This window comes from Trifolium pratense, linkage group LG3 (genome assembly GCF_020283565.1).
Source record: "Trifolium pratense cultivar HEN17-A07 linkage group LG3, ARS_RC_1.1, whole genome shotgun sequence".
Taxonomy (NCBI): domain Eukaryota; kingdom Viridiplantae; phylum Streptophyta; class Magnoliopsida; order Fabales; family Fabaceae; genus Trifolium; species Trifolium pratense.
The window spans coordinates 10005020-10020960 of record NC_060061.1 but is presented as its reverse complement, the minus strand read 5'-3'; the positions used below and the strand labels follow the sequence as shown (position 1 = coordinate 10020960).

Here is a 15941-nt window from a genome sequence, read left to right as displayed (position 1 = left end):
TCACAATTAGAGGTATAAATTAAGTTGGCATTTGACCGAGTCTCAAGGAAGGTGTATCAACATATATAGCCTAAACATAGTAAGGTGTAAAAACAAAACAAAATTGTGAATCACAAAAGTAAAACAAACAATTTATATTAGCTGTTGTACAATTGTAGTATGGAAATATTATTCTCTTCAATTACACAAAAAAAATGAGCCTTAAAAATTGTTTCATATTACTCCCATTTTGTGTGTATTGGTGTATGATTAATTAATTAATGGCAAGTGGTAATGGTAGTAATAGGAATCCACACGCAACAAATACATCACGTAAGGTATTGGTTGTGGCTGATCCAACACGTGAATCAGCTGGAGCACTTCAATATGCACTTTGTCATGCTGTAATGGAACAAGATGAATTGATTCTATTGCATGTTATTGACACTATACCATCATGGCGCAATACACTTTCAACTTTCCTTAAAATGCCTTCATTAGGAACATCAGCGACCGCGTCGTTAGGTGACATTGGAGGCGGAGGTGCAGGAGGAGGTGCTGGAGGAGGTTCTGGTGCGGAGGGTGTGACCGTAATTGATTTTCTTGAAGAAATGAAGAATGCTTGTAAAGTTTCTCAACCTAAATTGAAAGTTCGCGTTATGAAGGTGGAAACGGAGAATGGAAAAGATAGAGCTAATACTATTCTTTTACATACCAAAGAGGTTGATGTTGTAGTTATAGGCCAAAAACGCACCCTTTCTTCAACATTATTAGGAGGGTAAGCACGTAATTAAACACGTAATGCACTTTTTTTATATATATATTTATTTAAAATCGAAGAAAATATATACATATATATTAGATTTTGAGTTTCGAATTTGAATGTGCAGATACAAGCGACCTTCAGGAGGATCTTTGAAAGGGGCGAAAATGATAGACACGGCCGAGTATTTGATTCATAACACCCCGGGCACATGCACATGTGTTGCGGTTCAAAGAAAAGCTAATGGAGGCTATGTTCTCAATACAAAAACTCACAGAAACTTTTGGCTTTTAGCCTAATTTTTCAGGTTTAATTTCATGCATTCACTTATGGGATTGTAAATGGTTGTTTGGTATAACTGGATTGTAAATGAGTTTAATTTGTAAATGGTTGTTTGGTAATTGGATTGTAAATGAGTTTAATTTTCATTAAGAATTTTGTTTTCAATAGGCACAGTTTATACATTTTCCAAAACTCAAGTTATTGTTTAATGTAATCATTTTGAAAAGTAGCTATAGTTTTATCATGATTTTCAAACATAACAATACCTCGACATAAACTACATTGAAAAACATAAACAAAAATCTAACAGCAAGAACACATTTTCTACTCAAAATAGGATTGTTTTCCGCCATATTCATTGTGTTAACATTAATGCTTAATTTGTTGATATTGCTTTTAATAAGCATAGGAGTATCATATAAACATAAATCCTCCACTTTCAAAATAATCAATTTCCTCCACATCATGTAAAGGAAAGTACCTCTCTTCATAACTCAAAAGGTTATATGAAAACTCCGCACCAATATCATCTTCAGGAAGCAAAGCAACAGTTCCACGAATACTATGCATCCTTTTTTTCGTAGCCATAAGAACCTCATTTTTCCAAACACCAATCGGACGCTCTAATGTCGAAAACATACCAATAGTTTGTACCTTAATCCAATACTCAACACCTTCATATTCATTACACAAAACCCATAAATATAGCCATTGTTCCATATTCTTACTCTCTAAGCAAATAATCAAACCAACACAAGAATCACCCTTATGATTATACATTACAAGTTTCTTATAAACTTCAACACAATCCTTAGACGAATTAATCGGCATCTCAATCTTGCTAATAACATCGTTACACGAATCGAAAGAGATAATCATTTCATGACTAACCTTTTCATTTACCTCCATAGCAATCCAAAACAAAGTTTCTTTAACTGTGACAGTGTTCTCAGTCCAAAACAAATGACCCTTCAAAATCAAATTTTGATCACAACCCTTTATTTTTCTCCACAGCCCTTTACTCAAAGAGTACTTTTCGCCTCGAATAGCATAAGCTTTTTTGCCAAGAGAATCACTTTTTGTAACTTCAAAAGAGTGAAACCTTACAACATAAAAATCATTACTTTCATAAAAGCCTATAAGACAATTTGGTGGCAAAAGCAAAGGTGGTTGTTGAATGATTCTTTTTGTTTGTTTTGTGGTTGGATTCCATAGGAAAATGGTAGATTCATGATCTAAGGAATAATGAGAAATGCAAAGTAAACCATTGCATGAAGCTATGATCTTATAACCCATGTCAGAATTTGTGACTCTTGGAATATGAAGCTCTTTGAGTTGTTTTGTTTTGAGGTCGAGGAGAAATAGGTGGTGACCACAAACATTGTTGTTGTTGAAGTAAAATCGGTCGAGGATTAGAAGTTGTTTTGTTTTGGTTGAAAAAAGAAAGTGTTTTGGAACTTCAACCACTTTTTGGATGAGTGCCTTGAAACGATTCTGAAGGGACTTCATTGGATTGTTGTTGTGAGAATCTCTAATGGAAAAAGGAGAGTTTTATAGAATTGATGAAGAATTGAATACTTGATTGAATAGTTTAAGTCATAAATGTGGAGTCTTGGAACATGAGTCGTCGTTGGTTCTAGCTCCGTATTACTGGTGGAAGTGGACGGTTTTTCAGAATATATTCGTTGGTAACATAATATTTGAACTTAATATTTGGATGGTGAGAATATTGTGAGCAATTTTCCAGAATATAAGTAAAAACTAGTTAACAAAAATGAATATATTTGATGTGCACCGTTTTGCACATGCGTCCAATAATATACCGACACATCATGTATGGTCATTAAAAACACATGATGTGTCACATTCATTAAATGATATGTGGCAACGCGTCATTGGATGTATGTGTAAAAAAAAATTACATTGACAGTGCACAACAATTAAACTCTTTCGATAAGAATTTAATTTATATGCACCGTCGGTGTAAAGTTATTTTACACATGCGTCCAATAATATAGCGACACATCATGTATGGTCATTAAAAACACATGATGTGTCACATTCATTAAATGATGTGGCAACGCGTCATTGAATGTATGTGTAAAAAAAAAATTACATTGACGGTGCACAACAATTAAACTCTATGGAAAATGTTAACTTGTGTCATAAGGGCACATGTTAAGGAGATAAATATGAAAATATTTTCTTGAAAATTGTTTATTCAACTTTTTAAACATTAAATATCTTATAACATTAAATGCTAAATTTTTATATTTAGTTATCTTATCGTGTGTCTTAAGAACACATCATGTTAACATGACTCATATTTTTCTTATGTTTGTTTGACTCATTTTTGCTTATATTTTGGGACGAATGAAATATTTTTTTCTAAGGGAATTCAATTTATTTCTTTTGTAAATTTTACAAAGAACATATCTTTTGAAAATTTTAGAAAGAATAATTTGATTAGCTAGCTCATGTACCAAATAAAAACTAATATATAAATGACATTTTTTTAACAGCAAATATATTATTAATAAATCAGATATTTGCACAAGATGAATAGAACTAGCAGGGCCGGCCCAGAGGCAAGCAGGCCCATAGTCTAGGCCCTAGGGCCTCCAATTTTTTTGGCCTCAATTTTTAGATTTTTTTCCAAATAAACCCTAAATTAATATCGCTTGTCTTGTAATATCAAAAGGAGAAATTCTTGAGTGGATATTTATATATTGGGTTAAACGGTGTTTACCTCCTTAATGTGTTAGCGAAATTTGGTTTATCTTCCTATAATATTTTTTTCCATTACCCCCTGTATATACATTTTAGCCCCTCCGTTGAATATATTGACTTAAGATTTCGTCATTTTGTCTTTTCTGTAATGTTACCAAATTTTGATTTGCCCCATAACTAAGCAATGAGTGTGTCACGTCATCATTTAGGACGAATCTTAAGCCAAAATATTTCATAAGGGGGGTAAAAGGACGAAATCTATGGGATAATCAGAAAAATATATCATACAGGGTAAAACAAAATTCGGTAACATCATAGGTAAATATTATTTAACCCTTATATATTCAAAAAGTATTTTAGGTACGCATTAACTACATTACCAATTTTTCTTAATAAAAGTGAAAAAATGCAATATGTGTTTATATCCAGATACAGAGTGATGAAAAAGCAGTTTTAAGATAATAAATAAATTATTATTTATTTATAAAATAGTAGTGATTTTTATTGGGTGTAGGGTGTCTATGAAACATTTCACATTTTTTATTCTATAACTATATATGCAATCCGATTAATACAAAGTCCAACTATATTAAAGTTCCAAAAATTGAAATTAGATGATAGGGTGCACGTCGCCACCAGAGATCACTGAATGCAGCAATCTGTCCCCTACTATCTTCCTCACTTTCTTTATCCATAACTCTCTTGTAATCTTTTGCTCCTGATCAGCCCCAACATTATATTTAGTTTTAATCAGTAGTAACTACCGCAAATTAATTTACATGATTAACAAAGCAGTGCTTATATATAAGAACCTTAAAGCAAAGCAATTATATAAAACTATGGTTTACTTACTTGGTAAATACGGTAGCTTTTGAGTAACAAAGACATTTGTGATGGTTTCAAATGATTTGACACTTTTGCCACTAGATTAGGAAACAACACATATTCTGATCGAGGTTTTACTGTCCCAAATACACCTGCATCTGTTCCAAAATCAATAAACGGTTAGCATCCCTAAAGTCTGTCGTTGGACCGAATACCGAGTTTTAAAAAACAAAATACAAAATAAGGAGAGTAAAATAATTATGCAGAAAAAATAAGGATGCAAAAAATAATGCAGCCAAAAACTTTGAAATGAAATAATTAAGGTAGATAGAAATGAAAAAAATCACCCAACTTACCAGTGATATAATTATACTTGAAACTTAGGATATAATCTGGATGAATGTATGAATTCATAAAAGCAGTCCATATAATATGTTTTGTAGGTGATGAAATATCATCAACTCCTGTGTCATAATTTTCACAGCTAGGTTGGCTCTGTTTTGAATCAGCAGGAACATTTTCAACCTTTCCTAGTATCACCCTGCATAGCAACACATGCCTCAAACCATTCTCATCTTCCACCGAAGACATTGCACTGTCAATGAAATAAACAAATTTTAGTTTTCTAAAAAAAAAAAAAACTAATTGTATAAATTTGATCATTAAAAAAAAAAAACTAGTTTATGGAAATTGTTAATTGTATATAGAAAACAAATTTCCTAAAATTAGTTAACTTAAATAATTATCTCGATAATTGATTAAAATCGAATAGTTGAAATTTTAATCTACTACTTAAATCTACTACTTAAATAAACTTTTTTTGAAAAAGCCAAACAAAATCAAAGAATAATATATCTTCAGATCCAAGAAAAACAATGAAACTCAAAAGTCCATTTAAAAAATCGAGACAAATCCATCAACAACTCAGATGGTAATAAAACAAATCGGCAAAATACTAAAGAACACAAAATAAATAAACTTCGATACAAATCCATGTATACAACTAAAGCTACCAAGACATTGTGTTGACGATCCCACCATTGATTTAAATCATAACAAAATCATTTAGAATTGTGTTTAAACCGCCACCAAAACAATAATTTGAAATAATTAACCATAAAAAATCATGAATCCATGTATGTAAACTACATACCTATCAATGGAAAAATTAGTAGATGATAATGAAACTCCAACACCATGAGATTCACCATCATTATCCTCATCAACATGAATATTGCATCCGGTGAATCCAAAAGAAACAATATCTATTAGTTCATCTAATGAGCCACCATACCAAGCAAATCTAACATTAGCATCACCTCCACATTTAATTGAAACCGCCTTTGAGAAAATGTGAAAAGAATCCAAACGAGCTTGCTTTGTTAAATTAGATGAAACATTGTTTTTGTGAATAGCTATAATATTTGTAGCATGCATCATAAATCCCATACCCTTTAAGAAACCTTTCTTAACATATTGATATTCTCCACTTTCTTCTTCAACTTCAACTATGTTCATTATTTACGTGATTAGTTGTTAACTTGTTATTATTAATTATGCCTATTATATGATTCATATATGCATGAATTTAAAGAAAGGTTTGAAAGTTGAATATTGATAGAGTTTGGGCTTGGACTTGGGCTTGGGCTTGGGCTTGGGCTTGAGAAACTAAGTCTTGGGGATCAAGACAAGACGTTTTGTGCCGTTGATGTTGACTGTATGTAGATAATAATTGACGGTTTTGGTAGTGAGTTGTGACCTTGCATAAGACACGTCATGCCATGTGCGTTTTACATATATTTTCTTGGGGTTCAAGTTAAGACATGATAAATTGGTGATAGGTTTCCATATTTGCTATTCACAATGAAAATAGTGTGAAGCTTCTTTTTCTGTTTCCATTTTGAGTAAAGGATATTTGCGGTTTGGTTTTGGTTCGGTTTAGATAATTTTTAAGACAAAAGCTATTTAATTAAAATAACGATTTCGATTGCTTCATAAACCTAATCTGATCAAATGAAGAGCAACATATAAAAGGATAACAATTGAGAGACATCCAAAAAAATAAGTTGAGCATAAATATCTTATCTACCCGTGAATAAAGTTGCAATTGAAAATGAATCTCAACTTTAGTGTTACACACAGTATAAAGTCTTGGTCTTTTTATCTTAAAAGTTTTTATCTGTAGATGGGGATCTTCACAGGAATTGCATTTTTTGGAGATTTGAAGGTCGAGAATTTTTTCCGTGGAGATGGGGATGAAGAAGAAGTCTCCCAAGAGAGGTTTGGGGATGAGGACGGCATTTTGTCACCGAAAGTTTTATTAAAATAATATTTATAAATGTATATTTAGGTACTTTATAAATTATTTTTAATTATATTTTCACATATGCGTATACATTTGTTTTTATATATATATATATATATATATATATATATATATGAAGTTTATTACTATAGGTTTATAGTTTTGTTTTGCATGGCCAATCAGGTTTTACTCTTGTTGACATTCTCAATTTGCAATGAACACAACTTGTTAGTCAATTTATAGTTTATAGTTTTGTTTTGCATGGCTACTTAGGTCTCGGATTCAATTTTGATGAATGAAAAAATAAATATTGAAAGAATTTTATCCTCTTAAATGGATTAAGCTAGTTCCACTTAATGTATCATGCCACTTTCAAGTAACGGGAGTAAATATTAACTTCTCAATTTGGAATAATAAGACATACAATTGTTACACTTTAGTTGAGAGAGAAGAAAATAAAACAAATTTTATAAAAACTACCTCTATAATTTACATACATTTTCTGGTGACAACGCATCCTAACAATGCATCTTGTGTTTGGACACAGAAATTATAGAATGAAAAAAACATTTATAATTTGAATATTCATGGATTGTTGATTAAAAAATGAAATAAGCATGAATAATAAAAAAAATAATGAAACAAATTTCTAAATTTCTCTCTAACTTTTCATTTTACGTAGTGTAAACTTTTTTACAGTGTCAATTGTGATCTCTATTCAAACTTCTACGTGATTTCAATCTTTTTTTGTAAAGGTCTCCAGGATATATATTAAATATCAATAACAATATGTTAATATAGCAAAAAACTACGAAGGCGTAATTTCCAACAAATCCAATGTGAACACTTGTTCTTGTACTCAAAATTCCAATCCAACCCTAATTCCAGTGATTCTATTACAAAATTGTCATTATATTATCCCACTTAACGTTCTTCCATTAAAAACTAGTAACTACCAATGAAACATCAAAATTCCACAAACCAAACACTGCCTTGGAAAGGCATGCGCACATCATGCAACCAGCCAATGCACGACACAGACACTGTCAACATCCACTTTTCAACTGTTACCTAAAACAAATTGTTCTCGCCCTACCGCAAACTATTAGCTGCAAACTTGTAAAGAAAATATAGTAACTACTTTCAGAAACCATCGAGGACAATAAATATAGTTTCCTCTTCAAATGCACACCAGCACAAGCTGCAAATGCCCTCCCCTTGAAAGAACTGGGATGTAAATTCCATCAAAATTCAACTACACACTATTCCTCCTGACCTTCATCCTTGACAAGCTTGATCATGTCATCGATTCGAAGAATAGTAATAGCAGCTTCAGTTGCAAACTGACAAATGGAGGAAAACAATTTTGCTCAGACAACTTGTATAGAAAGCTCAATTTTGAAGCCAGCTACTGATAATATAAATAACTAAATATGCACCTGAATAATTTTGACTTTGCTCATTGCAGGTTCGATGACTCCAGCTTCCAAGTTGTTTCTAATCTTTCCTTCTGCAAGATCCAAACCCATGCTACAAGGAAACAAAACAAACAATATTTTAAGAAATAGAAAAGAATACCAATGCTGAAACAAGAACAGCGATTGTGAGCTCATACAGCAAAGTTCGTTTATCCCAGCAATTGTTAGCATATATTTATTTCATATTCCGTTAATGCATTGGCATAATGTAAGAATACTATAATCTCTAATCAAACCTCAGAGATATGCATATGCACAAAACTTTCAACTTGTCAAAACCTAAAACCAAATTTGCATGTTTTCATATCTCAGATGCAATTTAAAGCATAAAATTCCTAAACAATCAAAAATAGGCAAATGACATTGCAAAAGCCAATCAGTAACTCACGTCGTGATTGTGGAATTCATGTCTACAATATGATGTATGGGTGAATATTGGACATCAATAATAAAAACTGATATTATAGGTAAAAAAAAGTAACTAGCAATCCAAACAGTAAATTTCCTAGTTTCATAATCTACAATATATCAACAATATGATATCCATAGATAGCTAGAAACCATATATCTGAAATACCTCAAAAATAACCAACCCTTGATGGATTGGCAGAAAATATTGCAAAAGCTTTGATAAGAAAAAAAAAAGGAAAATATACAGTTACAATTTACTAGTAGCCAATTACTTTGCAAAATCCTTCTTATCTGCCATAGTTTGTGCTTTATGGTGGTAGGCACGTAATTTTGCAACCAGCTCGGTGGCATCCTTAGCAGCATTGACAGCAAGCACCTGCAACAGAAAAGTGTTAACAATATGGACATTTTTAGTGTGAACATGTTACGAAACTAGAGCTAATATATCAAAGAACCACTCGACACAAAAGATGAAGCGGCTAAAGTTAAATAATAGGCCAAAAAAGTTACTATGTTCTACAACACATTAACCCCACATGAAAGCTAGCCCACCAAACTAAAAATGTGGTAACAATTACCGAATCAATTAATTTTTACAGAAACTATAACAACTATATACTGATGTAAAATTATTAGACTGGGGAGAAAACCAAACTTCACACGATTAGTTTTACCAGGACTTGCCATCCTAGTTATATGAAGAAAAAAATTATACATATATATAAGACCTAGCAAAACTTCAATTGATTCTCACCTTTGGAATGATTAACAGAGACTCGGCAAACTCTGCTATAGCCAATTGCTCCCGTGATCCTAAAGTTGTCGCAAGGTATTCCAAATAAACTGATAATGCTGATTCAACAGCACCTCCACCAGCAACCACCTGAATTTATATTTTGGATCAACCAAGTGTGAGAATGCAGATCAAATATTAAGAATAAAAAAACTGAGACCGAATTTACTGTGGGTCTGCAAAAACAGGAGAAAACTCAATTTAATCAATGAACATAGTAAAGAGTAACAATTTTAACCATCAAAGCCTAACTGTTGCTTAGACTGTGTACACTACACAACCTAACTTCCAATATAACAAATTAACAACACATTCCAATATTTCAAGCATTCCGCCAAGGATCCCTTGAAAAGTAGTTGTCTGGTCTCATTTCATGTTTTCAGACAAAAGCCCAGAACAATATAGAAGCCAGTGCCACGTCATAAAAAATTATTAAGAACAGAAAAATACAGTATTGATTCTTGACATTTAGAACATAAATATTTAGTGGACATTTCTGTATCACATTGGATATAGCAGCATGTGGCCTATAAATGAAAACTATAGCAAGTTCTAATTATCAACTTTCAGTTGCCCACATTCAAAGCAATAGACTCTTTGTAAGTCCTCAAGTAGCAGTTCTTGTGCTACTATAACTCTGTTCATGCTCGGTCGTGTTTAAAGAATAACGGTCCTTACAAATTCATGACACAAGTACACCTTGAAGGATTATGTTATTTATGTTACTCGGTGGTGTTTAAAGAATAATGGTCCTTACAAGTTTAGTGGTGTGAGTTCAAAGTCTAAATCACTATGTAACATTTAGATTTAATTCCCAACACTTTGTAGTAAGCATAAAGGAATCAACCCAAATGTGATACCATAAAAAAGCCTGAATTCCTAGGACATTATACTTATTCTAATGTATGCTCCTTTAAATTATCAACCAAAAAGACCCTCATTAATCATCGATTTAATGGTCCATTAAAATAGAACTTTAAGACCATAGTTTCCATTTCATGGTATCTGGTTACCCTCTAAATGGAGCCTTCATTTAGTGAATTCCATTGACATGAAGAACTTATTACAACTTAACTGTTTCCAAATAGGCTCAAAAGCTAGAGAATGCAGGCTTACTGTATTTGACTCGAGCGTTCTCTTGACAATTGATAACGCATCATGCAGAGCTCTATCCATCTCATCAAGCATATAGTCATTTGCACCTCTGAGAATCAAAGTGACCTAAAGAGGAAACACAGTCAGGTGATAATGTATATCATACACGATGTGTACCAAAGAGGAAATCTGTTTTGATGAAATTACACTTTTAAACAAAAATTAAACTCAACCCCCAGTTCCCCCAACCACTTACTGCACCGGAAGTTTTGGTCCCTTTAATCATGACTACAGCATCATCAGCTATACGCTCCTCAACAACCTCATCTGCAACTCCAAGAAACGATGGTTCAAAAGTTTCCTCCCCTTCCATATCAGCAAATGTTGAGACCTGCATTCATCAATCACAATAAAAATGAAGATTGATAATCTGATAATCAAAAGAGTAAAATAGTATGTGTAACATGTATTTCAAAAGTATGCTAAACAAAAGACAGTACTTTAATGACCCAAAAACTTTACTTATTCCTATTCCCAATCTATACAAACATCAATCTTTTGTTCAATTGCAGAAGAAAAGGGAGGAGCAAAATAGGAAATGGTGCATTTTCAAAAGTCCATGGAAATGGTGCATTTTCAAAAAGTCCATGGTGATAGATATTCTGATTTACTGCCAACATAAAACCTTATCCCACAGTTCCAATAATATATTTCAACTAAACAAAGGCTTACTTACCAATGTTGCACCAGTTGCTTTGGCAACATGACGCATATCCTCTTTCCGAACACGTCTCACAGCAATTGCCCCAGCCTCAACAAAGTACTGAAACCAGGAATCAATAGTCAGGCAGAAATACTATGTTAAATGCATGATCCTTTTAAAATAGTATAAGGACGTAACCTATCAGCATGACCCATAACATGTATTAATGCAGGAAGAAGAAAATCAGAAGTACATGCTTAAAGATCCATAGATCTCACAAGTATAGTGTGAATTCAATATTGAGGTTCCCATAATCAGAATTGATTAGTAATTTTATAATAAGGGATAAAATTGGTAAGTAATTTTCAGATATCAAGATGATTGGCCTATAGCAGTCAAGAGACTATACAGAAAGACATCTTTGAAATTCTACATTAAATATTGTAACTAAATCCTCTTGTTCAAAGAGAAAAGTCGTAAGAAAAAGTACCAGACTGTAAAGAAGCAACATACCTTAAGTGCCATGTCATCAATTCCTTTAGTAGTCAGAATAACATTGGCTCCCGCTTTCAGTAGTTTTTCAATGCGTTCCTTAGTCATATCAGCCTCTCTGAAATAGGAGGATAAAGTGATCATTTGTTAAAACATATATATTACATAAATGTTAACTTATCTTGCAAAATGGGTGGAGAATTGTCCCGAACCAAGTACAAGCAAACTTCCACAATGAAACGAAACGGTACACAAGATGGCTTAACAGTGCTTTAAATAAAAATTATACAATTATATCAGTAATCATAATATTTCAAGCTTCTAGCTTAACAGTGCTTTCGATTATCTTCATGATTTACCATCCATACCAATATTGTTTACACTTCTTTTACACAGCTTATATTCAATAAAATAATAAATTTGTTCTCATTAGATTGAAGGAAAGTTGGCGGATCTAGGAAGGTATCATAATATTATAGAAACCATATAGAAAGTACCTTTGGCGAATTTTCTCAAGTTCCCTGGGATCAGAAACTAATACTTGGACACCCAATTGCATTTTTGTCTTCTGAAGATTGAAATCAAGACAAGCAATTTTTGCAGGGGAAACCCTAAGAGGCATTCCTTGGGCAGCACGGCCAGTATTAAGAGCATAACCATTCATCAAAAAGCTTTCTCGAGCACTTTTACCATGTGCCTTCAATATATTGATTCCCTGGAACCCAAATCAAAATGATACAGAATTAAATCCATTCAAAGCCTATGATTGTTAAACCATGTCAGAAACGAGACGAAACTGCACAATACAGATGTTCAACATATTTCAAAATTGACATCTTTCATCCAGAAAGAAAGCCTCTTGAGAAATATATCAAACAAGTTCTGCTACCAACCTTGATTGGATATCTAACTTCACCCCGAGCATTGGTCATCTTTACAGCTAGCACTGCATCTACAACCTGCATAAATTGCACAAACAAATAAATTTCATATCTGAAGAGAATATTGAGTGCCTACACCTACAGCCACAAAACTCAATCAAAAAACAGCAGTTAGCATCTCCTTCATAACCAATAAATACATTCAGAACAACAAGCCTAAATAATGAGAAACAAAACTACTTTTGTGAAAAAACAATCGAAAGGGCCAATGTTAGGATGCTAATTGTTAATTTGTAAGTTTTTGTTGGAGGTCAGGTGGGAATCAAACCTGAGACCACTGTTACAGCCTTATAACTCCCAACTACTTTTGCAAAATACAAGCGCTGTGACCGCAAGTTAAATTGTCTAATAAGTGAATTCAATAAGTCAAAGGTTTTATCATGTAATGACCCTGTCCTTAGCAATAATGTTTCAATCAAGCAATGACGTAATGAATTATCATTTGACGAGATATTGATGACTTTCTATCAAAATTTAGAACTTCTAATATTCAATGAAGCACTTGGAATGAAAAAATGCTTCAGTATCATCCACATTTAAATCATTGGGATTGATTTTTAAATCTAGTAGAATAAAAAATAAAGCTTTTACTCTAAAGTTTCATGCGAGAGCAATCATGCCATGTTAGGACATTAGAGGATGCCAAGGAATAAGGGAAGTGAGAGCAATTAGTTTGGTAATTAGTTAAAGAGTGATGAAATGTTCATTAAATACATAGGGGGACCATTCTGTGAATCTCGCAAATTTGGTGGGAAAAAAAAAACAATTTTAGGGTAGAACTTTGGAGGAAAGACTACTCTATTACTTTAAATCAACCATAGAACAATTAAATGAAATTTTTTAATTAGGATTATAATAACAAACAAATGGTAACTTGACCCCTTTTAGAATTAACTGAAACATATCTAGAAGTGTGGTAGATCCAATAATAATCGTTAATATGATCATTTCCACATTTCTCAGAAAGTTGCTGATTGATACAATCAACCATTTACACATTCAGCGCGCAACTACATAGTAGAAACCATGATTAGACCAATGAAATATTTGAATTTGTTTCTTCTCGCACAGAAAGTGGAAAACCTAAGAAAGCTAAGTCCTGATTATGATTGAGATGAGGAAAAGCATATGCCATATATAGCTCCGTCAGTATCAAGTTTTCAACTAATAATCCAAGAATAATTTGAGTGATGAAACAGAATGATGTAAATAAGCTTGCGTATATAAGCTTTATCCAATTAGATGTGAATGAACTAGTCATACAAATTATGATTGGTTTGTATCAAGCAATGTAAACACCCAGTATTCAATATATATATAATATAAATTCAAAATGGTTGCAAACGTACCAAATTGGCAAAAAAATCACTGTCACCAGCTATCAGCTTAGAGGACATGCTAGTCTTGGCACAGTTAACAAGTGAATCCTTTCCCAGCTTTTCAACCTATAAGTGAAGGGCACAATCTGACTAAGCAACACATTACAAAAAAGAATATGCACAACAGATTCTGAATGCATTAATTTTAAGACATAAGACACAACACAATGACCAAATGCTTCTTGGGAAATAAGACAGTTACGAGTAGGCAAGAGATGCAAGATTTCATAAATATTACTCCTTGGTTTAAGTAATGAAATACATATACTGATATGCATATAACATTAAGAACTTCTTTGTTTAAGGTGATTTAAACATGAAAACAGGGACAGTAAGCATATCAAAACAGTATTACAATATTCTTGGCAAAGAGGAAGTTAAATCAAAACAGTATTACAATATGTTTGGAAATCCAACATAAAGTAGCTCTAGACGGCAATGACTCTATAAAACACTACAGAGAAATCATTGTGAACTACCATCTCTCCCTTTCAAATATGGTAACTATAACATCTATTTCCCATCTAAGACAACTGGCCTAACAAATGCATATTTTTTCTTAAGAAAAAATGTATACTCAAGAAACATTACCTTAACAGCCAGCTTTTCATCTACGTATTTACAAGCTTCTCGCATAGCAAGCTATCCAAAATAATCAACACAAAGAGAAGTTAATAATTCATACACCATAATATTTCAAACAAGTAGTTTAGCCATAAAATCAGGCAATTAAATTGAAAAAATAAAAAACTTACTCTGTATCCGCTGATGATCGAAGTTGGATGAATCTTATTCCTAACAAGATCATTTGCTCTCTACACAAATCACACAAAATAAAAAACGCTTTATACTTATACACGAGATTGAATAAATTATTTTATTGACAATTGAATAAATAAAAAATGCGTTACACATTAGATCGAATAAATAAATGCAAATAAAATGGTAAAAACTAACTTTGAGAAGCTCTGCAGCTACAATGACAACAGAAGTAGTACCATCTCCAACTTCTCTATCCTGAAGTGCAGCAAGTTCAACCAAAACCTAAAAAACAAAAACAAAAAAACCAGAAACTGAATCAATCAATAAAAACGAATAAACAATCGATTTCGCGATGAAGATTTAGAAATTAGGTTAACCTTAGCAGCAGGATGTTCAACTTCAAGCATCATGAGAATAGTAGCACCGTCGTTAGTGATAGTTACATCACCGATGTCATCAACAAGCATCTGAAAATAAGAAATAAAAAACGGAGAAATGAAGTGAAAAATGAATGAAAATGATGAAGAAGAAGAAGATGCGAATCGATGGATCTTATACCTTATCGAGACCAACGGGACCTAATGAAGTTTTGACGATGTTCGCAATGGCTTGGCATGCTACAACTGCATTCGTTCATTTACAGAGAAAGAGTGTTAGAAAAACGGTTACGGAGAGAGAGAAGGAGAATGTGAGAGAGAGAGAGAGAGAGAGATGTAACCGTTTTGAGTGCGGACGTCTTGGCCGGATTGTCGTTCGCCGGAGATGTCAGGGGTTTGATTTACGAGCGCCATTGTGAAGTGTGAGAGAGTGTCTAGGGCTTTCCACTGACTGACTCTACTGTGTACAAAATAAGGGTTTCGTTTTTCTACTTCGACTTACCTTCTCCTTTATGTTATGCTTTTCTTTCATTTTCTTTCATTTTTTTATTTCATTTTTATTTATTATTTTTTTTTCAAGTAATCTAGTTGCTATAAATTTCACTCTTAAGTGGATAGGTGGGATG

The 15941-nt window shown here is 32.7% G+C and overlaps 4 protein-coding genes across 4 annotated transcripts; 1 reads left to right on the top strand and 3 right to left on the bottom strand.

Moving 5' to 3' along the window:
- The first annotated feature begins 260 nt into the window (after positions 1-260).
- On the top strand, positions 261-1126 carry LOC123917829. Its single transcript, XM_045969680.1, has 2 exons — positions 261-757; positions 870-1126. The coding sequence occupies exons 1-2, from the start codon at positions 261-263 to the stop codon at positions 1039-1041; spliced, it is 669 nt and encodes a 222-aa protein (XP_045825636.1). The 3' UTR covers positions 1042-1126.
- Positions 1127-1438: 312 nt separating this feature from the next.
- On the bottom strand, positions 1439-2533 carry LOC123917828 (F-box/kelch-repeat protein At3g23880-like). Its single transcript, XM_045969679.1, has one exon. The coding sequence runs from the start codon at positions 2531-2533 to the stop codon at positions 1439-1441; it is 1095 nt and encodes a 364-aa protein (XP_045825635.1).
- A 1831-nt stretch (positions 2534-4364) lies between these two features.
- On the bottom strand, positions 4365-6097 carry LOC123914559 (probable inactive poly [ADP-ribose] polymerase SRO2). Its single transcript, XM_045965760.1, has 4 exons — positions 5733-6097; positions 4936-5174; positions 4607-4737; positions 4365-4472 (listed from the first exon to the last, which is right to left on the bottom strand). The coding sequence occupies exons 1-4, from the start codon at positions 6095-6097 to the stop codon at positions 4365-4367; spliced, it is 843 nt and encodes a 280-aa protein (XP_045821716.1).
- A 1585-nt stretch (positions 6098-7682) lies between these two features.
- On the bottom strand, positions 7683-15845 carry LOC123917827 (T-complex protein 1 subunit alpha). Its single transcript, XM_045969678.1, has 17 exons — positions 15657-15845; positions 15497-15561; positions 15316-15405; positions 15134-15220; positions 14932-14991; positions 14768-14818; positions 14147-14242; positions 12750-12815; positions 12354-12571; positions 11878-11974; positions 11398-11484; positions 10918-11052; positions 10683-10787; positions 9528-9656; positions 9046-9149; positions 8324-8414; positions 7683-8227 (listed from the first exon to the last, which is right to left on the bottom strand). The coding sequence occupies exons 1-17, from the start codon at positions 15727-15729 to the stop codon at positions 8147-8149; spliced, it is 1635 nt and encodes a 544-aa protein (XP_045825634.1). The 5' UTR covers positions 15730-15845; the 3' UTR covers positions 7683-8146.
- Positions 15846-15941: the final 96 nt, after the last annotated feature.